The 27,228-nt window shown below is 32.3% G+C and overlaps 2 protein-coding genes, 1 long non-coding RNA gene and 1 other non-coding gene across 4 annotated transcripts in view; 2 read left to right on the forward strand and 2 right to left on the reverse strand.

Moving 5' to 3' along the window:
- Positions 1-16,909, reverse strand: part of LOC128175432 (uncharacterized) — a 30,589-nt gene extending 13,680 nt beyond the window's left edge. The window contains exons 1-11 of the mRNA XM_052841056.1: positions 16,659-16,909; positions 15,603-15,658; positions 15,332-15,444; positions 14,790-14,941; positions 13,958-14,135; positions 13,196-13,336; positions 11,135-11,158; positions 6,846-6,899; positions 5,979-6,046; positions 2,156-2,235; positions 1,267-1,361 (exon numbers count right to left, since the gene is read on the reverse strand). Coding sequence (XP_052697016.1) covers positions 1,267-1,361; positions 2,156-2,235; positions 5,979-6,046; positions 6,846-6,899; positions 11,135-11,158; positions 13,196-13,336; positions 13,958-14,135; positions 14,790-14,941; positions 15,332-15,444; positions 15,603-15,658; positions 16,659-16,725 — 1,028 coding nt within the window. The 5' untranslated portion in view covers positions 16,726-16,909. The remainder of the gene's footprint in view (positions 1-1,266; positions 1,362-2,155; positions 2,236-5,978; positions 6,047-6,845; positions 6,900-11,134; positions 11,159-13,195; positions 13,337-13,957; positions 14,136-14,789; positions 14,942-15,331; positions 15,445-15,602; positions 15,659-16,658) is intronic.
- LOC128175439 (uncharacterized) lies at positions 9,667-10,818 on the forward strand. Its single transcript, XR_008242681.1, has 2 exons — positions 9,667-10,526; positions 10,688-10,818. It is a non-coding gene; the product is annotated as an uncharacterized LOC128175439 (long non-coding RNA).
- Positions 16,910-18,726: 1,817 nt separating the features above from the next.
- LOC128167229 (enoyl-CoA hydratase domain-containing protein 3, mitochondrial-like) lies at positions 18,727-26,842 on the forward strand. The gene is made up of 10 exons (XM_052832826.1): positions 18,727-18,829; positions 19,298-19,425; positions 19,666-19,795; positions 20,346-20,417; positions 20,527-20,560; positions 20,893-20,977; positions 21,274-21,383; positions 21,474-21,532; positions 22,232-22,338; positions 26,593-26,842. The coding sequence occupies exons 1-10, from the start codon at positions 18,785-18,787 to the stop codon at positions 26,708-26,710; spliced, it is 888 nt and encodes a 295-aa protein (XP_052688786.1). The 5' UTR covers positions 18,727-18,784; the 3' UTR covers positions 26,711-26,842.
- On the reverse strand, positions 24,900-24,989 carry Trnay-gua (transfer RNA tyrosine (anticodon GUA)). The gene is given in 2 exon segments: positions 24,900-24,935; positions 24,953-24,989. It is a non-coding gene; the product is annotated as a tRNA-Tyr (tRNA).
- Positions 26,843-27,228: the final 386 nt, after the last annotated feature.

Genomic DNA, 27,228 nt, shown 5'->3' on the forward strand with positions numbered 1-27,228 from the left:
ATTTTATGATAAAATATTAAAATATGGAGATTTTAATGTTATATTCACTTCGTATTATTATTCAAACCACGCTTGCGCCCAAACAGTACGTCATTTACGTCATTAATGAAATGTATTGAACTATATATATTTTACACATTGGATTCGTAGTGTTATCACAGATAAAGGCATTGAAAATGTAAATTATGACAAATAAAGAAATACATAAGTTTGGGAAATTAAAAATAAAAGTAGGAAATTACAACAGGTAATTGTATAGATGAATGTAAATTAAGTTACATGTACAATAGCACATTGTTACGAGACATTTACAAGTACATCTTGGAGTTTGTTGTGTAATATTTTTAACTTTCAGCTTGTTAAAAGGAGAACAAAATTTTCAAGAGATACACACAACGTGAACATACTAGTATCTTGTTGTTTAATGGTCACTAATGTATCCAATCAAAAATTTCTTGTCAACACTACAACTGGACATTAATAAAAGGAAATATCACCAGAATACTATCTAGAGAGAATGAACAATTTCATTAAGTGGTGATACGACAATTTGTATTTTAATTAGATATCTAGAGAAAATTTTTAACCTATACAATACAAAATGCTGAAATGTATTAGTTCATAACAGTACAATTAAGCTACTTTTACTTGGCAATGTATATGCGAATACTTGCTAAAAAACATACACAACTGTATATGAAGATATTTTAAAAGTAATGCATAAAATGTTTCATTTTCGCGAGTTTTTAAAATAATGATTTGAACGGCATTGTTTTAAAAAAAATAATAAGATGAACGTTGTAAAAGTCACAATGAAAAAAAATTAAGTTTGAAAATAATACACAGCATCCCATTATTTTCAAAAATAAAGATTACACATATACTATATATAATCACATTGTATAATCAGTTGTGAGCAATAACAGTTTTGACAAATCAATATTATGAGATATGTATTTGCGACCAATATTAAAACAAATGGGTGCAAATACAAATTGAGAGGAAGGAAGAAAAATGTTCGAAGACACCGGTAGAGAGGAAATGAAACATTACATATGTTCTCCAATTTGAAGAATTTTAGACATTTAAAAACTTGAATTCACTGACATTAAAGTTTCAAACGAAACTGTGTTAGAAAAATTTAATGATATGACATGTCCCTGAATTATGTTATAACGCGCAAAATCTTTGCGAAACATTCTCTATGCAGAGGGCATTAAGTTACTGTCTACATTTTTTATCTTAAATGTTAACTCCAGGTTAAACTGTTTGAATTCTGGAACAAAGGTTAGGGCGAACGCACAGATCAGGAAAGTCCCTAACCACTCCATCACCGTGGACACCACGTGTTCAGCATAGCCCTGGGAGAATGTGAAACCGTGTTAGAATAGGAAGAAGGTATGACATTGACAATGAACTTTATTCTCAATAAACTGTGTTTACAGTGTAAAGAAAATATATACGAATTACATTGTAAAGAAGGATTTGTACATTAGCCAGGAGAATTAACTCTCTCAATAATTGTTTTATAAATCTACAAATCTTGGTAAGTTGGTATTTGTTTGATACTTCAAATTTTATGACATTTGGGTTTGATATATAATATTTTGGTAAATACATGGTTCTAGCATCTGTTGTACAAATATAAGAATAGTTAAACAAATAGTGGAATTCATTTTCAATTTCATTACAAGTACATAATTTACAAATCCTATTATTTTTGGTGAATTTTGTACATCACTGTACCATGATTGTTTGAACTGATTTAATAATATGTTGAGAACTTAACTTTCATTTTTAACCAATGAATATTTATAGAATTTTCATGCCACAAATACGACATTCCAAAATCATCTAAAATGTTCTTTACAGATTCTTATAGTTTTTGGGTACATAACAAAGTTTTGAAGACGATTTAGAATTCTTGAAATTAATTAATTAACTCAGCAATGAACTCAAACTAACTTTGATAATAATATTAAGTGGATACCTTTAAGGTTCACAATACATCATAAACTTTTGTGTTGAGGAATTGAAATACAATATATGTTTACAGAACTTAAGATTAAATTTCTCAATAAGCTTTGTTCTTTGTAAACCCCATATTTCACAGCCGTATAAAAAATATTGGAATAAAGTAAGCCGTGATATTTACCGCGTATTCCGGCGACCACTCGCGGGTTAGAATGGTACTGGGTCCTAGCTTCGATTTACCTACAATGACGGTGACTATTCCTACAATGCAAGATAGAAAAAATACCATTGACTTCTGTATCTTTTTATGGGGAAAATTAAGACTTAAAATCAAAGTTTATATCTACGGTCTTAGAATAATGTCTTGCAGTGTGAAAACATTCTGAACAGATTTTTATAAAAAGATTACATAGATCAAGCACGTTCTTATTAAAACCACACAACTGAAGAAACTGTTATTAATGAATTTAATTTATATATCACAAAAGCATTTTGTGGTTTATTGTAAATTATAAAATAATGGATTTTAATGAAACTAAATCAAATTTTTAAATTATGATAAATGCCATTCTATGAAATAGTACCTATGATTGCAAAAACTGCATAAAGAACACAGATGATAAGTTGTGCCACCCGCACTATCTTTGACGACCCTGGAATGTCTCTAGCAGACCACGAAATGTACGCCTGGATATAAAAATACATCCCTCCCACTATGAAGGCAAAAAAAGCACCGATGATGTGTACCGACTTGACATGATCAACCTGAAAGACATTACAATTTCATCATTTTAAAGTACATTGAGAAAAAACACCACTCCCCCCCCCCCCCTCCCATATCATACTGCTATATACAGAAATACCGTCTTTTTCTTTTTTTATCTATACCTGATTTAATTTGTGTTGAGTCACCTACATGAACGTGCTGGATACTATTTAAATGAAAGTGGGAAAAAAGCAGATAATTGTTCACAAATTGGACTGGGCATCTAATACATGCAATATACAAGCCGCATGGGTCTAAATATTATTGATAACACAGACACCATATCCGTAATATTGGTGGGTCCAAATATTATTTATCGATAACACAAAAACCATATCCGTAATATTGGTCGGTCTAAATATTATCGATAACACAAAAACCATATCCGTTATATTGGTGGGTCTAAATATTATCGATAACACAGACACCATATCCGTAATATTCGTGGGTCTAAATATTATTGATAACACAAAAACCATATCCGTTATATTGGAGGGTCTAAATATTAATTATCGATAACACAGAAACCATATCTGTAATATTCGTGGGTCTAAATATTATCGATAACACAGACACCATATCCGTTATATTGGTGGGTCTAAATATCATCGATAACACAAAAACCATATCCGTTATATTGGTGGGTCTAAATATTAATTATCGATAACACAAAAACCATATCCGTTATATTGGTGGGTCTAAATATTATCGATAACACAAAAACCATATCCGTTATATTTGTGGGTCTAAATATAATCGATAACACAAAAACCATATCCATTATATTCACCCCTGCGAATGTGTTCGGAATGTTTTCTTTATCGTTGCTAAGTGCGTAATAAATCCAGAGGTGCTCGAATGAAAGTTCACAAGACTTCACCGAGATTTGTTCAATTCCTGTGAAATTTCGAGCGGAAGTATAAGTGTTCAGATAATATTCTCAAAATACTCAAGTACTGGTCGTTTTTCATATCATATCCTACTTTGATTTATGTTAAAACGGGAAAAGCTTTCAAGATGTAGGTCTTATTTCACCATCTAGCAGTTATTTATATTAAACGATAATATTCAGAAGAGAGTTATCATTCGTGTTTAACCACGTGTAGAGTGGTTTAAAATATAAACATTGGGTTGCTTAATAAAATCAAGCCATGTTAAATGCTTGTGGTGTGCAATACCATGTTTTTTAAAAAAATAATGGGTGTCTGTTTTGCATTAAAACTTAGTATATCGAGTCATTTTCAAGGAGCATTCTGCATGAAATAGTATAAACTGTTTCACTATTGATGTTATTACTAGGTCAGGCGCGGATCGAAAAATAATCCTCAGGAGGGATCTCTTTTAAGCATGTTAGTTGTTGCAACAGCAGACAAAAAGTTATCTTTGTATAGTCACATTTATTTCTAGAACACATTTCATTCACCAATCAATGAAGATAAAGTTTAAAATCAATAAGCCTCTAGATTTTATATTTGACTACAAAAACCTAGATACTGTGAAATAGACTATATACTCCACTGGCGTCGGAAGCAAATTGAAAGTGGGGGGGGGGGGCTAGACTTATCCTCAGAAATATTGAGAAAAAAGTAATTCCCAAAATCATGGAAATCCTAATCCGGGGGGGGGGAGAAGTATACCTTTACTTCCAAAAGAAAAAAAACTTACCCAATTTTTTTTCCCAAAATCATGAATTTCCTAATCCGGGGGGGGGGGGGGGGGGGGGGGGGGGGCTAGTATGCTTCTTAATTCAACTTTTCCATCTTTAAAGGTAAATTTCGGAACAATAATCTTTCCTGCGAAAAAAAGTGGGGGGCTGAACCCTCTATCATGCTATGTTTCTAATGGTTAGGTATAACTTTGCAAAAAAAAGTGGGGGGGCTAAGCCCCCCCCTAGCCCCCCCGGTTCCGACGCCTATGTACTCGAGGTACGATTGTTACTGCGAAACTGAAAGGGTCATAAAACCACGTGGTCTAAAATTTGAATGACAATAACATTCGCAGGGGTGATATTGGTGGGTCTAAATATCATCGATAACATAGAAACCATATCCGTATAATTGGTGGGGCCCTGATGTCGACTCATCGTAATCATCGTTTCCTTTTACCCTCGATGTATAGAGTAAATCTAACTCGCCCCCTACGCTCCCTACCGTGATCAAGAATACAGGAAATATTTCTGTTTTGAAGTTGTAAGAATTACTTAAACATAAAGGTGAAGTTGTGAACACTACATTGTATTGCAATAAACTTTAATGTATGAATAGGCAATAGCTAACGTTTCAGTTGACTAATTGTTTCCGGTATTATTGAAAATGCATTGTATATTGTTTATTGCTCTAAAATGAGTTAGTAAAAATATACCGGTATATGTTACACATGCTTCTTTGCTATTTACTTCCGGAAAATGTTAATCACCTCGTTTGAAGGAACGTGTGGGTTTTTATAAGAAACAACTCTTATAGTTACAGTTATTTTGTAAGTTGTTGTATTTCTATAACAGTAGACTGTCGGATAAACATAAGTTAATCTGAATCAGAAAAAAAATCATAAACTTTGTTCAAAACGGAACAAAATCAATGGGGTTTTTTTTGGAGATACTCCCATGTTTTAGACAATAAGATTTCCGAAAAAAACCAAATTTTTGTTCCAAAAGTTTGATTCACCAAGTTTAATAACTCACTGAATCCACAATTATACAAATGTACGCGTAGCGCTGTTAGTGTGTTTGGTTCAACAAGTTCATTTAGAGCAAGTAACTATAAGATCAAATAAATCCTCTGTATTCTATGGGAGAAATACAACAGAGAAATCCTCAGTTTGGTATTATTCAAGTCCGCCTCCCTACCTGGAAATTTGCGACAATGCTCAAACCAAGTGCGGCCAATACACCCATTACTAAGGCTACGTTGTTTGTTTTTGGAAATTTGGAAGCAGCGTCCTGCGATGACCAGAAGGTATCAAGTTGCTTGTATCTCACGCATACTGTTATCAAAACTGAAATGACAAACATTGTACATGGTATTATTTTATGCTCCATTCATTTTAAAATAATTATTACATTTAAATAATATTGTTTTCTTAAAGATCGATGACAAAGTTTTAATATGTCTTACTTTCCGTAATCTATCTTAGAACTTTTAAAAAACAGTAAAATATAACTTGATTGACCATCTTATGATAAGTTTGAAAAAGTTAGGTGTGTAATAATATTCTGACAGTTACAATAAAAGATTCATACTTAGGAGTGCAGCGATGTTCAGGAACTGTCCAAACACACAGCTCTCGGGGGGTAGTGTTCCCGTGTCACTGACCGAGAAATCAACATAAATGACCAACAGCAAGGTATGCAAACATCTATGCAATTATGGTTTCTTTGTTTGTTTGGTTTTTTTTTCAAAACAAACCCTAGCCATTTTTTTAAAAATCTCATATGAAAAAAGTTTTTCCACTTTCATTTAAAGTGATTAAAGCTGCTTGGTCCGATTTTTTTGTTATTACAGTATCAAATTTTTTTCCAAACAAATCATTTATCTTAGAAAGTTATGGACTTTCTCCTATTTACACCAGAAGAATCAGTCTCCTTTCAAAGTTAGAAATATTCAAAGTAAATAAAAATAATTTCTTTTTGGGCAAACGAAAAAACAAACCAAAATGCATCACGGGAATGTTTAGAAAATAAAACCGCTTGGTTTCGTCCCCCGAATGATTGGGGTTATTCAACCCGCATGCTATGCATCGATTGTAAAGAAAGCAGACTTCAGAAATATTAGCGAACAAAACGTACACATGTTTATTTGTAATTTGTCTGATCATTTCGACCGTTATTTAAAGCGATGTCAAATTCGTAATACAACCATAACCCTCTCGTCGTCGGGGGTGAAATTTAACATGAGGCGAAATAACGCGGTACCTTTTAATGTCGTTTGTTTTGTTAGCAAATTTTGTAAGTATTTTTCTTCGTTGAAATTTGGCATAATTGACGGGTAACACTACTGCAATGTCTATTATTATACATATACTAAGCATAGCCATCGTTTAAAAGCGTGCATAAAATTTGATATAAAATCGGACCAAGCAGCTTTAATATATTAATTTTGATAATTACCTGACGTATGGAAAAAATGGATAAACGTCATGATCACTGACAGCTATGATATATCTGGTAAAAGATGGATAATATAGGAGTGTTTACCATGCAAATGCAGTATTTCTTAATAACTTAAAACGAAATTTGCTTTAAATCAATTTATTCTAGGTTATGAAATTTGATTTAATTAAAACAATATGATATTCAAATATAGTGAAAACATTCAAGCCAGGAAGACATTACATCCATTTAAGATTAAGAACATGTTAATATGCAAATTGAAAAATTTAATTCAACACATTATTACCAATGCTAACTTATATCATATGAATTGCAAATTATTGGTACTACGAGAGAGAGAGAGAGAGAGAGAGAGAGAGAGAGAGAGAGAGAGAGAGAGAGAGAGAGAGAGAGAGAGCTTACGTGATAAGCAACGTCACGGGGACCAATGCTGCAAAAAGAAGAGGGAACAAGTACAGTTTTTCTACATTCATATTCGGTGTGTTTAATAACATCCTCATTTGTAAAATGAGCCAGGTTACTTAAAAGTAAGATATAGTCACATGTTAAGTTTAAACATAGAGCTGACTCACATTCTCATTTCCAATACATATGTTGAGTTCATGTGTATAACACAGCGACTTGTGTTTGTTTCCGTTTCACTAGATACTATAATTATAAAAGTGCACGCGCATGCATGTACATACGGAAGCAAGGTCAGGAGTTTGAAGTTTGCATATGATCTAATTTTGCAAAACAATGTCATGTTGGATATTTCTAAAGGTTGTTTCATAAGAACTAAAGCAATATTTGCAGAAATTGGAACCCCCTAAGACTTTTCGTCGTAATTATAAGATGTAGACAGTTGATGCAGATAACGACAGAATTAATGGTGGCCATTATAACTTGTCGGCTCTCCTCCATTTTGGACATTTCTCGTGACTATTGCAACATTTACCGCCTCTCTTATCTCCACTTGAACCTCTATATATTTCATCATTCATTAGAAGATTTTCCCATTGCTATTTATATTGTTTTTTAAATTAATGTACTTTACAGCTATCTAAAAATAGAACAAGAGAGATGAAATTTTCCCACGATGTTATTTTTATTTCTACGTTTGAATATAAAATATCACAGAAGTGCAAAAATAAAGTAACCTAAATAAATAATAGGACTTCAGAGTATTTTTACAACATTGCTCATGGAATGATTCTAATAAAAGAAATATCACAGAAGAATAGATCATACAAACATGATGAAAATATGAAACTCATTAAAGCAAGTGCAAAGTTGTCAAAAAATACTATATTGAAGCAACATGTGATGAAATAATGATATCCGTGATTAATTTTTTAGATAATAATTTCTCACCAAATGCAGTGAACCTGATGGACTTTATTTGCAATTTTTGACATTTACTCCAAAACATGTCCTTCTTATATATACATATATACTTATATTTTGTAAATATGAATATTTCAGTCATCAAAAATTATCATTGTTGTCTGATTCACTATCAACCAAAAACGAGATAAAAAACAAGTCTCAATAGACGCAATATGGTAATATAAAGCAAAACCTTGTTTAAAATCACAAATCTTCTGATATATATTTTAATGACATGATCAAAATAATAACATGCTTCTTCCCTGTCAAATTTTACACAGTTTTTATAATTTTGATAGTCAAATTATTTTCATTTATAATAATACAAGACATAAATATAAAATACGGTTATTCTGTTTGGAACATATATCAGATAGCAGCATTAATCAAAGCGCAAGTAAACTATAGATTTCAACATTCTGAAAATGTCAACAATATATGTCTGATAAAAATAAATGAAAATCTTTGATGTGGCAAATTTAGTTTTAAAAAGGTATATAGTAACGGAAAATATCAATTAAATGTAAAATTGTAGAATGTCTTCAGCAAAATTATGCTACAGTGTAATGACAAATTATCCAAATATACAGCGACTAGATTCTACGACCAAATCAGTCATGCATACACACAATCTAACACATGTGCTAATATACGGGACCTACTTTCAAGAATAGGATTAACTTTTGAGAACATGCAATCTATTGGAGTAATGAGGATGTTTGTATTGATTGAGTCAAAACACAGGTCAGGAATATCATTAAAATTATGAAATACAAACATTTATATGTAGAGCACAAAATTACATTAAGAAGACTTCTGCAGAACTATTTTGAATGTCACGTCTCAGTAGATGAGGTCGGACAACCATGCCATACAAGTTTTCGACGGGGTACAACGCCTTTATAACATACAGGTCATGTACAAATATACCATTTCACCAAAAACATTTATATTATATATTTTCTCAAAACTGATGGTAAAATTCTAAAAGTGAAACTATTTTCTTGTACTATTACATATTTCTTCAGATATCATCAAAATCCAAATTTAAGACACTGTTGTAAATAATAAATTCATATACATATATATATTTTTTTATCAAAACCGTTAGCAATGCCCTAAATGGGGAGGAGTGTAGTTCCCCTTCGCTTAGAGTTCAGTTGAAAGGTTAGCAGAGTGGTTGTCATGGCCTTCATCATGGTGCTTCTTCTTCTTGTCCTTCTTCTTTTTCTTCTTCTTCCTCTCCCCCTCCTCGTGGCCATCGAGAGGAGGCAGGCCTCTAGAGAGCTTGGAGTCCATTAAGTCTTGGTCATCCTGCTGGGGCTCGTTCTCCATTTTGATGGCGGAGTCTGTGTCGCTAGCTCCACCCATGTGTTTCTTCGTGGTTTCCTCAGATGTCTTGATTGGGTAGTTATCCGTGTATAACTTCTGTTTCCTGGAAATAGAAACGATTATCTGTAAAACATGTAACATTAAGACGTACGAGCTAACCAAATCATCCGGGATTAATTTTCCAACAATTGTGCATTGAAGGTGTATTGAGATTCAAACCACCATTGCATTTCTGGAAACGGCAATGGGAATAATAAAGTTTAAATACCTCATATATTTCCAATATTTAGTGATCTGAACGGACAGTTTACAAAATTTCAAAATATATATTAATGTGACCTTATTGAGCATGTACCCCCTAAATCCATTAAATAAATCTTTGGTAGTTTAAAATAAATACATGTATTCATGAAAACTTTAAAGACCCAGAATCAACTCAAACGTGTAAAGAAAAATACGACCTATTTTACAAGGATAAAAGGGATTTAATCGGTGATCACATACTGTGATTCGCCTTAGTGCGACTACTAGTTTCTTTAGGTACTATTATGCGTTTTTAAATTCGACTTTAAAATAATCACGTAATCAAGGTGCGATTACCAGTTTCTTTAGGTACAAACGTTTTTTTTCAAGTTAAAAAAACCTGATTGTTATGTAAACCTGATTGTGCTGAAAAAAAAGTATTGATTTAAACGAACAATGACATTTAGGGTATTTGGAAATTTAAAAGTGACGTCACTTTAGGAATTGCGAAAAGGTAAGATCCTTAGATCCCAGTAACCATAAGAGAAGACATGACCAAAAAAGGAAGATGCATGGAGTTGGATGATTGAGGTGCAACCGTTGGAACTTGTGAAATAAGCGCAAACGGTCAAGTTCTGCATTGAATGAGTGAAGTACATGCGCTTTCTTTTGTGTTAGTCTGGGTTAATTTCATTTTCTGTGAAAGGGTGCTTTATATTGGTTATTCCCAAGCAGGTAGGCAGATTTGAATGATTTTGTCTCATATATTGAGCAAGTTAGAAGCAACATACAGTGTTCACAAACCTTTTTGTTGTAAAGAGAAAAGAAAATAATCTTAACAATATCTGGTGTATTTGTATAAATATGTCTTAATTGATGAACAAAATTATTTTCAGTGAGAAGAACACCAGAGAAACGAGGGGAAAGCGGAAAAGATGCTTTGGATGGATTTTATTGTATTTTCTTCAAAGGTTACTAATTATTTGATTAGAATTCCTTTATATAATTTAATAAAATATAGTTTTACGCTGTGTTGATTTATTCATCGCGATTTTGTCACTTAATGACGACTATGAACTATGAGAAATTCTCACCGATTCAAAGGAATGACAAAAATAATAAAGGTGGTTCAAAATCTGAAATATTTCCGGAATTACATTTTAAATATGTAACTAATACAACATGTAAAGTCATAAATTTACATAGACAAAACGTCTCATTGCAGTCTATTTTATCTTTGACTATCCATTATAAAGCTAGTTATTCTGCGGCAACATTTGTTCGAAAAACAAATGATTTAAGAACATAATCAAGATATTAAATGACTTATACGAGAGTCTTACCTAGGTTTTTTGGGCGACTCTTTCCTGTTAGAAAGTTGAAAGGAGAGAAAATAACACACAGTTAATAGGTGCAATATGCAAATAGGAATGCTCAAACAATTCAAACTGTGCATGTAAGAGTACAATTATATGGATATTGCATTGTTAATCGGAGGTAAAAATCATCAACTTAACATACATTTCAAGGTCAAGTTTGTAAAAAATAATTTAAAAAATAATAATCAATATAGATCAATAAAATAAAATGCAAGTCATACTAATCGAAAACATTCATTTCTACAAAGATAAGTTTGGATGTACACTTTAAAATCTGAATATTTTTTGCTAGTTCGCTTCTAAATCTTGCACACTAGGCACTATGTGCAAGCTATTATAGATAGCAAATGAGAATGGTGTTGGCGAAACACACAATAAACATATACAGTGTACCTATGCTGATCTTGTAATAAGAAAGCAGTGTTGGTGCAGATATACGCAGGTAAAACGGCATTTTTAGAAAGGTAAGTCATGAAGATGGAGGAATAAACTAAATGGTCTGAGTCCAAGAATAGAGCGTCTTTTTCTTTGGTTTACATAAGCAGGGGCCATACATATTTTTCAGTATGTAAGTGCCCAGATATGTTATACTTAGGGATTGTAGAATAAAAAGTGTTATATCATATACAAATGCTATATTGTTTTTGCCTTTAGAATGAATACGTAACATGCATAAAATGAAGCGTTCATGCATATATACAAATGGAATCTCCAAATACATGTAATTTTTAAAGCTCTGATGTAAATATATAACAGATAAATGATATTTGCATTAGGGGAACCTGGTAATATATTGGCTCTACATAAAATGTCAAATGGCGCACATTGTGGATGATGGATCCTCAGTTAAAATCTCAGACACTGTATCAAATTGTCCCATATACATGTAAATATAAAAAATAACGAAGTCAGTCGTTTTATTGACATAAATATAATCATTCTGACCTCAAGAAAAGAAAGGGCTTCTGTAAAAGATGTGTTATATTTTTTCTTTTACGATAGTTGCCTAATTTGTTTCATAAATTATACCATAGTTGCAAATACCTCTACATAACTAAAAGGTACACCAGTTCAGAGATTTGCAAGAGAGGGGAGAGAGGGGAGGGGGTCTGAACATTCCCACCCCTCTCCCATAGCAAAATGACACTTAGTATTATAACCACAATCAGGCCTCCCTCCTCACCCCATGATAAAATAATTCTGGATCCACCCCTGAAACCTTTGTTACACAGTTTGTCTGAGGAGCAACCATCCTTTATCGCCAATACCTACTACAGTAGGGGATAAGTGCATTATTATGATGGGTTACCTTTTGTGCGTGGGGGTTAGAGTGAGTTTATGTGTCCCATTCAATCTATGAGGAGAGAAAAAGGGAGAACATTTTTCTTGCTCTAGATGTCATGATGAAAATAATCAGTTAAATGAAAATAAAAAATGGTAAAAGAAATAGATTTTAATAAAAAATTTATGTACACTAAATTTACTTGTAATTTTTCTTTATTGTTCAGATTCTCTACATTGTTGTACAATCCAAAAATAGAGATAGGTGGAGTTATATTCTAACAGACCAATTGAAAAATCCTAGATATTGAGTTCACTACATTAATTTAAAATCAACAGACCAATCAAACAAAAAATGAGTTTGTATTTTTTTCTGAGTATTATGAAATCAATCACTCAAGACGTGATATGTTTTAGTGAGGCAGTTGAACTGGGAATTCTGCCAGAAATTCAGTTATATATTTTCATTAGTAGTTACATAAGATAAATTATTTTCCGAAAAAGAAACCCGCCATATATATTTTAATGTAGATGAGACACTATCTTAAATGTACACGGTATGGATTCCACATGTTGTTTTTTTTATTTAATATATATAACTTGATAAAAAAAAAACTCCCCTCAGGAATTGTCGGTAAAGACTTTAATTTATACATGAATATATTTGTTCATTAATAAAACCACAAAAATATATAAGGATTTATAATGCTGTGAGCTAAGATCCAACATGGATGAATGGCTTACGTCTTCTCGTGGTGGTCTTCATCGAGATCTTTAATTTCTGGATCCACACGATAGGTTGGCTGGACCATGGCTTGGTTTTTCTTCAAGGCTTTCTTGTCTTTGATCTTTTTCTGAATACGAGCTTCTTTCTGCTTCCTTTTACTAATGATGACACACAAAATATAAATTATGTGATAAAAGGAGAAAAAAATTACCGAAAATTAAAACGCAAACTGTTGTTAATTTGTATATGAAGTTTTCATTAGTAAAATTAAAAAACTATTACCGGTACATGAATGACAAAACGCAAATGCAATAAACACCATATCACATATTTTATGCGATTTCTTAATTCCGCTGTTTCATGTAGAATCATGACAATATATGTATAAAACTGCATGCACCAAATTTTTTGTAATATTTCATATAGTTCAAAGCTGTCTAAAAAATAAAGGCAAGTTATAAGAATTTGTGAGGGTTGCTTTTCACGATTTTATGTGAATATCACTACATCTCGCTATATAAGGAGTCTACAGTATTAGTATTTCATGAAAATCTTATTGATACTTGTAATATTCTAAGTGTGACGATACTTACCTATACAAATATTATATATCATATTATTTACAGATATCAGACTATGCAAGTTTGATGTCATACATTCCAGTCAAATTTCAAAGGATACATGGAAACCATACATCAAAGTACTTTGATGTTAATCACTTTCCCAGAATATGACTTCATGTTCTAGACTTGTATTTTGCCTTGTTTTCAGTGACTTACTTCCAGAAATGAAGTCCAATGGCCAGGAATATCACGAGAAATAGGACAACGAATGCGATGGGGATGATGATCTGGTTCTCTGTGGTGGTAGCTGGTACCCCGTAATATGTCTCATCCGCCCATGTGATCCAGTATCCAGTTTGGGTGTTAAAGGTTGTCCGCGCAAGACGGATGATTTCTGAATGCACAATTATGAAAATACATGTTCATCTAGTTTTATCAGTACAAGTACTAAATGTGTAAAATTGGAACTGTACGTGTTTTAAATAATGACATACTTTCAAAACAAATACAAATTTAACAGACCTTAATACAAACCTTTAAGACTGCAATATAAGTTTACATTTAAATTAACATTACTATTCAAAATTTAATCTACCACCGCTATTCTTTCTCTGTACAAGTATTAGTGCCTAGCTGGCTTAAAACATAGAGGAGGCAAGATACTTATTTAACTAAAGATTGTCATGGAACATGATTGAAAAACTTTTCAGTTTTAACTGCTACATATAATTAACTTCAATGATTAAAAAATATATTGATTTTGATTTTCAGAAATTAAGAACTACGTATATGATTCTGGTATGAGTCAAATTCTGCCCCAATGATTTGCAACTTTTTAAAATAAGGTTAAATTTTTTGATGTTAATATATTTCAAAATTGTGGGCACTGGATCAAAATGGAAATTATGAAAAAAACTTCATAAGTATATCCTTTACTAAGGAAGCAAAGAATTAAAGTAAATTAATAACGTTCATTTTAGGGGCCCATATCACATATAGTCCTTTAACTTGAAAATATTAATAAAGAATACTCAAAAAGAACCCTTACCATATACTGCAGAGTTGACGACCACATACTGGGTCACTGAAGAATTGGAGGCAGTTGAGCCAGTTGGAAATTTGAGATAAAATTTGTGTTTCAGATTTTTTAGATCTTTTTTGGGATAATCACTGATTTTTCCAACATCTGTTTCTTTGAAACTGATTGATTTGCAAATAAAAAAGTAACACTTCTATTATTAGCGATGATATTGATCTGTATACCCAGCTGATATGTGTAACAATCAATTAGTCAATGAATGCGCAGTCTTCATTGTATTCTGACTGATATCATGCATCAACATTAGATTAATACAGATTACACAAAAAACAGTTAATTACATAATTTTAAAGTTCTAGAATAATTAATAAGAATTTCACACATCTAACAGAAATATAATAGAAACAAATTAGCTAGTTTTATTGAATTTCTGAGATTTCATTGTGACTTTCAGACCTGTAATTATATACATATAAGAAAACTCATAGTCATGAAATTCTAATAAACACTCGATAAATAATATTGTATGGTAAGATACGCGTATGTCTTACGCGGAAGTACAGCAGGTTTCTAAGCCACAGGTTGCTACATTTGATCCGCAGTATGTGTTTGCTGCAGAGGCGATCGTCCCTGAAAACGTGCTCTCCATGGAATTGGCTGTCCACTGTATTGAGATGCATATAATATATGATATAAATGTTACAAGAATTCTTATATTTAACAGTACATGTTTGAAAGTTATTGAATCGATCTCACTGCATGTATATGTAAAAGTGTTACATGTAACACAATTATTCACTGTCAGTATATAATTAAATGTACCGTATCAGTTGTGAGGCGATATATGATGATTTCCACTGCATATGCATCTGATTCCGCTATAAAGTAAAATTAAATATGGCAATATAAGAAACATTATCAATCATACTAAAAGAACACAAACATGTCCATCATTATGAACAAATACATGTTGTTATATATATAATGCATTGTCACATTCTCTAAAGTAACAGAATGAACAGTTATCATGATCATTCATGATAAAAGCATTCAGAAAAATAAAAGTTGCATATACAATAAAAGAAAAACCAGGAAAAGGAATGAATAATGATACTGTGAGGAGATGATCATTACCCTTGGAGGAAAATTATAAATATAAGTGCTCCCCAACTAAATCAGTTCATCAAAAAAATAAGTGCACCCTATAGGTCTTATATACAATGAGCAATAATTATTTTTTTAAAGCAAAGGAATGATTTTTTTAAACATTAAGAATTTAGAGCACCTGGGAGGTTTTAAAGATATTGAATATATATGATGATTATTATGCTGTACAGACCCTTTCATGATAAATGCGATACTGCACTCTAGCTCTTGCAGGGCAAATTGATATATATACTTTGGTGAAGTTCTAGTAGGTAGATAAATAAATGACGTAATTGAATTAAATTTACGTCATATTTCAACAAACTATGTCATTTTGCCCTGCAAAAGAGCAGTACCACAGTTATCGTAAAAGGGTCTAGCTATGTTTTTATATAATGAATAACACTTTTCAAAACTCTGAAATTAGGATTAAGATAAATAATTGATTGCCTTAGAAATGACACATTTACGTGTTTTTCCCTGTTGAATTAAAATTTTAAATTCAACTCAATTCTAAACACAAAGTTTTAACATTATATGAAATTAATTTACACAAATACAAATACAAATATACATTGTTATACATTGTTTATAAATTGACATGCTTGTTCTGAATTTATGTTACCCTATGCTTTTCACACTAGGCCTTATTGGCTGAAATGAAATTTAAAGAATATTTTGATTGTTGATTTTTTAAAAATGAACGTGCGTCCAAAAAATATTGATACTTACTTGCGAGATCACAGCGAACATGGAAAATCATACAAAGTACTACAACTAGTAAAACTGATAGCTTCATTTTGATTTTTGGTGCAAAATAATTCAGTAGAGAAACGCCGTGTAACACAACGTCGAACCACGCAACGACCTTTTGACCTTTTTGTTTATTGTCACCATTCAACAAGACGTTGAATGCACTCAAAACTCTGTATTGCTAAATCCTCCATTTGTAAACAGTGGCGTTGCTGTGTATTGGTCTCTGGAGGTTAGGTAGGACATGCATGAAAGCACGAGAGGTGCTCCAAGAAACATCGGAATATCTCGTTTAGTGCCTAATCATCCGAAGAGATCCGAATAACTCGGTGCGTCGATTTACCCAAATGGAACGTAAAATGACCCAAATGGACCCAAATGGAGCCCAAATGGACCCAAATGGAAACAAATGGAAACAAATGGAAATTGAATGGCATAATCGTAGATTTTATTTAATAATTTTAATTACATGATGAATAATCTATAAATATAAATTCTAAACGACATTTTCTTGTGTTGTTAATGATTTTTTATTGATAGTGAAGCGGGCAGCTTACTAATGTATTTTTGGTTAGAGTAATTCCCCTTTGATTTATTGATTTTTGATGATTTAATTTATGTTCCTAATAATGACGAATGAGTTTGCTTATTATTTTTATACAATAATGAATATTTTATGTAAATAAGTTGTTTGGCATAAGTATTTTTTGGATTAGGTTGGATTAGTTTGTTTATTTTTGATTTCCTGTTTTAAGATACCACGAATTATTTTAGGCCGGCACATATATAGGGACAGTGTCTAATGCGTTACAAGAACGACTGTTAGGGGTTAAACTTGAACAGGTACGGCTAGAGCGAGAGAGTGGACGTACATCCCTGCTCTATCTAATCTTCGTGTTATCCAATCTACGATACAGAGTGTGCTGTCATCCCTGCTCTGTGTCGCATCAATACAGGTGAGCGGTCATCCCTACTTGTATTGGTGGTGGTTGCGGCGGAGCACTAATATGTGGTCATCCCTGGTGGTGTTCTGGCCTTTCTAGCGCAAGTGTGCGGCACTCCCTGCTTGCGTTAGGTTGAACTGTTGGCGTAAGTGTGCGGCGATCCCTGCTTGCGTTAACGTTGGTACCTGTTCAGTTGCGTAGGTGTGCGGTCATCCATGCCTGAGTAACGTTGAGTCCCTATATATGTGCAGGAGTCTGCACTTGTAAATATTGGCAGCAATCAGGGCTATCCGATTCTATCTCGGGTACGGGCCCGCGGGGATCACAGACAGTGACCCCCTTGCACGTTACAATATATGAATTTATATATAACTATTAATATAACTGTTGATATATAATCATATCGAAATATCTGATTCAACCATCATATGTGACATCAAATGTGACAAACCAAATACCACCGAATGTGACAAACCAAATAGTGACTTGTGAAAAATCATTATGATAATAAAAACACCAATTTATGACTTTTTTCATAAAAGAACTTAATAGAATTGTTCTTGAGTAAGATTGTTTGAGGTAACTGAGTCCGGGCCCTGGTAGAGCGTCGTGTTTAACACGATAGGAACAGTTTCTAAATACAGTCTGATATTTCTGTTTGTACAACGATGTAGTTACAATGTTAATATATGATTTATTAATAGTAAAGTGGTACCTATAAAAACTTATTAATGAAATTGTTTTATAATAGAATAAGATTGTTTGAGGTAACTGAGTCCGGGCCCTGGTAGGGCGTCGTGTTTAACACGATAGGAACAGTTTCTAAATACAGTCTTATTTCTGTTTCTAAAACGATGTAGTTACAATGTTAATATATGATTTAGAATTATAAGAAAAATGTTGTTCAATGTTGTTGTTTTTTTTAATTTTCAAAAAAAAAACTCATTTATTAAAAATAATGATTGAAATTATTAAATAAGATCTTCAATTATGCCATTCTATTTCCATTTGTGATTCCATTTGGGTCCATTTGTTTCCATTTGGGTTTCCATTTGGGTCCATTTGTGCTCCATTTGGGTCCATTTGGGTCATTTTACGTTCCATTTGGGTCTATTTGGGTAAATCGACGCACCCGAATAACTTGTTAAGCCTCAATTTATCATGTCTGCGCGACTTTCGCTTTCCCTTTTTCGAAGTTTCGAAAAGGTAATTTTATTGTGATTAACGCAAATGTCATTAAAAAATTAACGACTATACAATAAAATTAACTCTATTTTGATACATTTCTAGCTTTTAAAACTTTCTTGCATGTTGATCTTGAGCGATCGGAGTGTTGAAACCTTTGAACTTTTAAATGCCAAGAAGCAAAAATAGTGTAAATTCGCACTAAGATGGATGAAAAATATCAGCATTTGGTTGAAAAGTTTTTCTTTAACCTACGATCACTGATTGGGAGGTCAATCCCATCAGAGTACAGTTATAGTGGACCCACGACAATTTTGACATCAGCATCACAAATGTTGGTTGACAGATAAACGCACTCAAGTTTTGCATTTAATGTAGTCATCTATACAGATTTATAGCGAAAAATACCATAACAATTTTTTTTCAAGCACAGATTTATTCGGTTTTATCCTATTTATTGTTTTTACGTTGAGAGACATTATTTGACAGGTGGTATTTAAGCCAAATGTAGGTCATGTGCGATGCATGTCACAAGCCAGTGCTGCTGAACGATACACTAAAGTCTCTGAAGATGAAAAGGGCATCCGCACTATACAGCTTAATGATCCAAAGAAAAGGTACAGTGTATATGTTTAAAATACAAAAGAGCTGTGGTACATGTATTATGCTTGAAAACAGGAATATTTTTCTCATTTTGCCTTGTATTTTTAGAATATATGAGAGGGGTACAAATGACATTTTTGCCTTGACTAGGATTTTCTCTCAGAACACATGAATGATGATCGACCTGTCATAATTGTTTTAAAATTAAAATGATTACTTGTTCACTAGATGTGCTTTACCATTTGTTATTTCAGAAATGCTCTATCGCTCAAAATGCTTAAAACTCTTCACAACAACTTGACATCTGGCGTAGACGACCTGCGAGCCATAATTCTTTGTTCCACAGGCCCAGTATGGTCAGCAGGTCATGACCTGAAAGAGTTGGTGTGTAATTTGTATAATTTCTAGTCCATTTCTAGATGTATGGTTTCAGTACATCTCGGGCAGTACATTTAAATTGTGCTACACTCTAACGTGTTGTTATAGTATTAGTCCTACCTCTTGTCCAAATTACCTGTTGAACCACTATTGAATTCTTTTGTGAAGTTGTTGGTTATGACAGATTTTACTCTTTAATGCTTTACTTGCAAATATTAAAGTGAGCCATTTCAATTTCATTGTGTAGAGTTATTTTGATGATCATTTATATATTCAAGCTGAGTTTTTCTTTTGCACCTCAGAGCTTTTGGCATAATGTTGTACATGTACATGCACATACCAGTATACAATTTTCATTTTGTTCATTTAAAACCTTTGGGTTGTAAAAAAAAATATCTCTGGGTAAATTTTAACAAAATTTTATAGCATTCAAAAATTTGTTTGATTCAGTTACTAGATATTTTGTCAAAATTTAATTATTTTTACATAAAACCATGATGAATTTTATACAGTGTATAATGTAATACTATGAGTGTTTGGTACTTGTAATTCATAGACAAGTAAAGACGGCAGAGAGTACCATCGGCAAGTTTTTGACACCTGTTCAGAGGTCATGTCATTAATTCAGGTAGGTTCAAATAGATCTTTAATTTGTTTGATTAATTTTATCATCACATAATTGAATTATTTTTAAAAAAAATTATAATTATATTGGGATCCTATTGTTCATTCCACAGGACTTGCCCATCCCGGTCTTAGCATCTGTATCAGGTAGGTATATTGTCAATCCTTCAGGTTTATTTAAAAATATGATAAATAAAATATAATATTCACCAGTGAATACATTCAATAGTGTCATCAGTGAATACATTCACTTGTATCATTTATATACAGTTGTATCAATTGAGAATTGATTCTATCTCTCTAGACTCATCACAATTTCCCTTTATTAAAGCACATGTATTACACAAAATATATCTTTAAATATTTCAAAAGCTACATTAGGGATACCTGGTTAATGTGTTTGCATTTGAACTGGCATGATTCGTTATGATGTAATCATTAGATGAGAATAAGTTTTGGTTGCTGCTTCTCATTGATAGGTTTAGCAACAGCTGCTGGTGCTCAGCTGGTTGCTAGCTGTGACATTGCCATTGCCGCACAGAGTGCCAGATTTGCAACACCGGGGTAAAGATAAAATTAATTTTATCTGTTAGTTTACTTGCATACATTGACATATTTAAGGTACAGCATAAATTTGTGTGACAAATTGAAAAAAATTGGCAAAGTTTTTCTTGCAACAATCCGGTTTAAAAATTTCTGCTTGAATTGTTCATTATGGTCCTTGTAATGGTTAGCTGGAATTGAAATTTAGGTCTGTGAATTTGCAGACTGAAGAGCTAAATATGTACAAGGGCCATTCTGAAAATACAATGTATGCAGCTCTTTGAAAAGGAAAAATATTGCAATGTTTTTGGTTTTAGAGTAAGTGTGGGTCTGTTTTGCTCGACCCCAGCAGTAGCTGTAGGGAGAGCTGTTCCAAGAAAAGTTGCCATGGAAATGCTGTTTACTGGTCATCCTATTACAGCTCAAGGTATAACGATGCATATTTTCTTTACTATTAATATTAACACATAATTAGAATTGCCCTGAATACATGTTGTGATTTAATTCTGACCTACAGATGCACTGCTGCATGGTTTGGTCAGTAGAGTGGTTCCCGACCATCAACTGGAAGAAGAGGTGACTCTTCTAGGGAATAGTCCATGTACTTGTACTGAAGACCACAGAGGTCTAGACAGTAGATAAATAGTCTGTGTGTTTCCTACTCTCTCATGTCAAACAAACGAAAATATGATACTACTTGTAGATATTATTTTTTAGAGCATTTTAAGGTTGCTTTAAATTTAGGTCATGCTGACAGTCTCTCTGCGTGACTGACTCATATCTATCAAATACACTGAACACAGGGTTATTGTATTCTGATAAGATACATGGATGGGGTTATCATAAACACAGAAGAAACCAATGAAGATTAAAATCTTCCCAATGATGAGAAACCTAAAAGGGTTAACGTTACCAAGAAAAAAATACAAATGTTTGTCAAAATATAACTTGGGTTAGATTTCAGTTTTGTTTTGAATTAATAAAGATAAGACCTCTCTTCGTTATCTGTTGTCACAAGTGGTAACAGATTACAAAGAGTGAGAAAAAAGGTCTAATTTTAATTAGATTGGTTAGAATTGCATATTATATAGTTTTTGTCAGGGAAATGAAAGCACATAACATCTATCAGAGACATATGTAACAGTGTATTCTCCCTGGGTTCTATTAGAAATTTTGCTATATAGTTTTATTGAAAGTCCTACTTATATATATATCTTAGGATTTTGATTAAGAAGTTTATAGATAACATGGAATGTCTCTCTTGAACTCTTTCAGACACAAAAAATTGCAGATAGAATTTGTGAAACAAGTCGAGAAGTTGTAGCAATTGGAAAAGCAACATTTTATGCGCAGATGAATTTAGAAAGAAAAGAGGCATACAGGTATATCAACTGAAGATTTCAACTGATTATATGATTAATCAAAGGATTTGTCACAGAACTGATGGGTCAGGTGCCGATAGCTTTGCCGGCATCTTTATCATACTTTAAAATTAAGTCCCACATACAAGTAAAATTATACATGTAAAACCTTAAGTCAGAAATTTTAACATTTAATTGTTCAAAAATTTTCTTCTGAAATTATGCTTTAATTTAGTAACTATCATTTTAAATGGATTGGTTTTAAATCTGAGCAAATTAATTTAGGAATGAACAATTTGAAGGTACTTGTGTAGAGTTCCAAAATCGCATTCTCTGATATTTTTAGTGACTTAAAAACTGGCTGAATTTTTGTCCATAATCTAACCATACAATCATTGTTAAAGAGTATCAACAGAACTCTTCCCTAGAGAACCCATAAAGTATTCAAACATGCACCCTAATACAAATTCTCCAAGGGAATGAATAATTATATTATATGAACTAGACTCTTGTTGCTATAGCAACAAAAAGGTCTTCCGTTCCTCATGTATTAATCTGCACAAGAAATCCAGTTATCTTGTAAACAGAAAATGAATATAATATATATAAGTTTGTGTCTTGATCTATCATAGTTCTGAGATCTTATTTATTCTTTGTTTTTAAAAAAGAAGGCTATCTGAGATATATGAGATGTCTCACCGGAAGTAGAACTTTTTTTTACCATGTGTAGATGACTTTTTGTATTTCTATAGCTAAAATGTTACTTCAATGCTAAATAACCAAAATATTTTTAAAAATATCAAAATTGGGTGTACTTCCTGTAAAGACCGGAAGTTACGCCGGATGAAATAAAATAGTGTTAACACGTGTCCATACATAGGTCTATAATCCTACAAAGTTTGGTTGTTGAAGCCGTTACCGTTTTTGAGATCTCGTCAATATAAGGTTTTTTGTCTCGGGACAGGAAACGGACAAACGGAAGTGCTTAATGAAATTTAAATTTTTTATATCTTGTTACTTTCCTATTTTACATTATTATTCATCGAGGTAGCTAAAACTATCAAATTAAAACAGTTTAACGGATAAACAGTTTGATTTGTTTGAACTCTTCCGCTGTGGACCGGAAGTGACGGAAGACAAAATGAAACTGTTTAAACACATCTTCAATCAAATGTCTATGTTTAGTAAAAGTTTCGTGTCTTGATCACGTACAGTACCTGAGAACTTGCGGGTACAAAATATGTTTTAAAAAAGCTTCCTGAGATAATCGAGATATCTCACCGGAAGTAGAATTTTTTTGTTTATTCAACATTGTATAGATGACATATGTAAGGATCTATACTAATATCTTTATTCTATGGAAAATAAATTAAATACGTAAAAACAAAAAAATTTGAAGAGCTTCCGGTGACGACCGGAAGTTACGCCGAACAAAACAAAAATGTTTAAACACATCTACAACTATAGGTCTATCATCCCTCAAAGTTTGGATGTTCAAATCTTTATCGTTTCTGAGATCTCGATGTGACAAGCTTTTTGTCGCGGGACAGGAAACGGACGACAGGAAATGAATTTTAAAAAAATGAAAAAATCGCCTAGAGATATGATCATTTTCTATCAATCCTGAAAATTTCAAGTATATCGATCCAGCCATCTTTGAGATATCTTGTGGACAAAAACTGGGAAAAAAATAATAATAATAATAATAATAAAAAACATTACAATCACTAGAAGGTCTTCCGTTGTAACGGAAGACCTTAATTATCTGTGAGACCAAGGTCTTGGAGTTATTTGACATTTTTTGTAACAGTGGGACCTTAGGCATATATTTGGTAATTTCATAATGTAAATTAAAAACAAATTTGAATTTTGCATGGGAGGGGGACTCTCTATTATATAACTGGAAATATTTGTACAGTGTATTATACAGTAGTGTAGGTAAGTGGTCTATAACACATGCATGTATTCTAGTAGGATTTCTCTAGAAATATTTTAAAGAAGGATCGATTTGAATTGACCATGCACAACTCCTTATGATCATGACTTTGGTAACGGTTCTCTAGCATTCTTTCAAGCTTAATGATCAATTTATCCTTCCTATTACCGCTGATAACAACTGACGTCATATTAAGGAGGCAAGGGGGTCAAAATATAATATGATATAAAAACCATTAGATTTAGCTGAAAATTTTATATGCGATTACTGAAGTTGTCAACTACTCTTTAGTAAAGAAAAATTTCATATATTTTAATATAAAATTTGATCATTTTCCATTATCTTTATATGGAGCTCTTCTTTAAAAGGAGGTCAATATTGTCTAAAATGGCAGCCACCCTCCAGCCCCCTTAACAGGATCAGAGGATAACAACCATTAATTAGCATTCTGCTAAATTAAATTCTTCAAACTCTTGTCCTTTCTGACATATATTATTTTTCAAATAATATCTGCAATATTGCTACTTTAAAGTAGTCATATTGCAGATAGTGTAGAAGATAATGTTATTATGCTCATATTTTTATTCAATTCTACGTCACACTGTCAGATTAATGAATGGCTCAACCAAATGGAAAAAAATATTAATCCCGCGAGGCGGATTTGAACCACCGACCTAAGGATAACTTAGATATATACCTCTACAGTCCTCCGCTCTACCAACTGAGCTATCACGGGATAGAAAAACTGGAAGTTAACTTATTTTAAAAGAGTAATATACTGATTTCTCGTTCAACTCTTTCATATTTAAAAAAAAAGGCTGATTTCTTTAAGATTTAATAAAATTAACGCAGGTATATTACATTTACATATTGTATATGTAGGGCCCGAGAAGTTGCGATTGTGTACATAACATATTTTCCATAATTAAACTGGTCCTTGTTTGGGAACCAGTTTAAAACTTTCAACCCAATGTTCTATTCGGCCCGGAACTTTTCACTTGCACGTACATGTAAAATCTATATCCCCGGGCGTTCAGTCGACAAACACAATCGATGTACCCCCGAGTACCTAAACTCCATCACCATAAGCAGAAAACATCCTGCGTTTCTCTGTAAATTATTTTTTTTTGGTTTTTGCCATTTGCATTCACTTAATATAAAGTGAAACAATATATAATTTATAAAATTATTTAAAAATATATTTTATTATTTGAAAAAAGCCCACTGAATGCGATGGTTATAACACGTGCTTATCATATCTAATAAACCTAACTCCGTCACCCACATGCTCTATGATATGCCAATGAATGAAGATCAATTAACAATTTAATTTAAACTCAACTGTATCCAGGCCAAGTTATAATAAACAAAATTGGTGCACGAAATTTAAATTTTATTTAATTGATTTGATTTGAACATATTTTATTATGCAAATATACTTTTACATAAATGTACATCGTATTTAATTTCATCGAAATGAAATGATCGCCAGAATAAAAAAAAAAAATGGGTCCTTGTAACAACAATGACCATGACCTTTTCAGAATGTATGGATGCCGTTGGATTTCTGTTCTTACATATTTCAGATATTTTATATCGGTAATGAATATATTATTTATTGCATTTTTCTTTTTATAAATGTAGAATATTCTTAATAGCGATAAATCGTATGTCTATACCCCGTATAATGCAAAAAATTACGGCATGAGCGATTTGACATTATCATCAAGTGTAGTGCATAAAGGCTAATGCATACTGAAAAAAAAATGTATTAACAACTTAAATCAAAAAATGTATATTAGTGAAATGTTTCAGATTTACCTTTCTAAAAATTATTGGCCACCGTAAATGATCATGGCATAGGGCCCACACTTCAGATATATCGAAATTTTAAAACACCTGTGAAAAAGTGCTAGCCGATTTCACGCAAATGAACAAGGTTTAATTTTGTTATATTTTAACACATTCTGGAATTAAACCTTTGTAAATTGTTGACATTTTGTTGAAGATTTTTGACATGAAAAAAAGACGTAATAATCGCACTTGATTTCAAACAGCGAGGAGTTACCTGAAAGTGACGGAGTTAAGGGGATAAGCGATATAGTCATGTACCTTCAAAATAATAATTTTTGTTCTCTTTTGCTTCCTATATATTAATATTTATCTTAGTTAGCATATCGGGAAATTAGCTTTTAGCAGATTATTTTCCGCTCTGTGACAGTGCATCCTGACTCGCAAATAAATGATGCGGATAAATGGCGCATCCAATCACGTTATGTCGCAAATAAAAAAAAAACGTATGAAGTCATCTCTATACACTATACGTTCTTAATTTACAGATTGACGTCAGCTGTAATGGTGGAGAATCTGTCACTAGAAGACGGACAGGAAGGAATCAAGGCCTTCATAGAAAAGAGGAAGCCTACTTGGTCACACAGAAATCAGAAAGTTCACTAACATACACAGTCGGTGTATTATTTCTGACCTACGTCATAGGAGAAGTGACAACATATGTGATAAGGACATATTGTGTATACAATATCTAACGCATAGTATGCAGTGATATCTTATTAAATTGGTTTCATTTTACACCTGTTCCAGACAAGCACTTAAATTTCATTCTGAAAATTTTGTTTCATACAAGAAGCATTTCGTGTATGAATGAGTTAGCCACAGATGTTAAAACATTAAAATATTAAGGTGATGACATACCAGAAAAAATACATAACCCACGTTATGTATTTTTTTCTGCAAAGATCGCTACGTACTTACATATTTTACCCACATAAATCATCAAAGAAAATATTTTATTGTTTACATTTACATCTTTCTTTTAAGAAATTGATAAATTGATCGTAAAAAGTAAGAAAAATTAACCAAATTATTATTAATGTACATCAGTATATTTGCTACATGTAAATGAAACAGCCAAATCGTCACCTACGGGAATTTGAGTCTTACATTATCATGATTAT

The sequence above is a fragment of the Crassostrea angulata genome, chromosome 1 (genome assembly GCF_025612915.1).
Source record: "Crassostrea angulata isolate pt1a10 chromosome 1, ASM2561291v2, whole genome shotgun sequence".
NCBI lineage: Eukaryota > Metazoa > Mollusca > Bivalvia > Ostreida > Ostreidae > Magallana > Magallana angulata.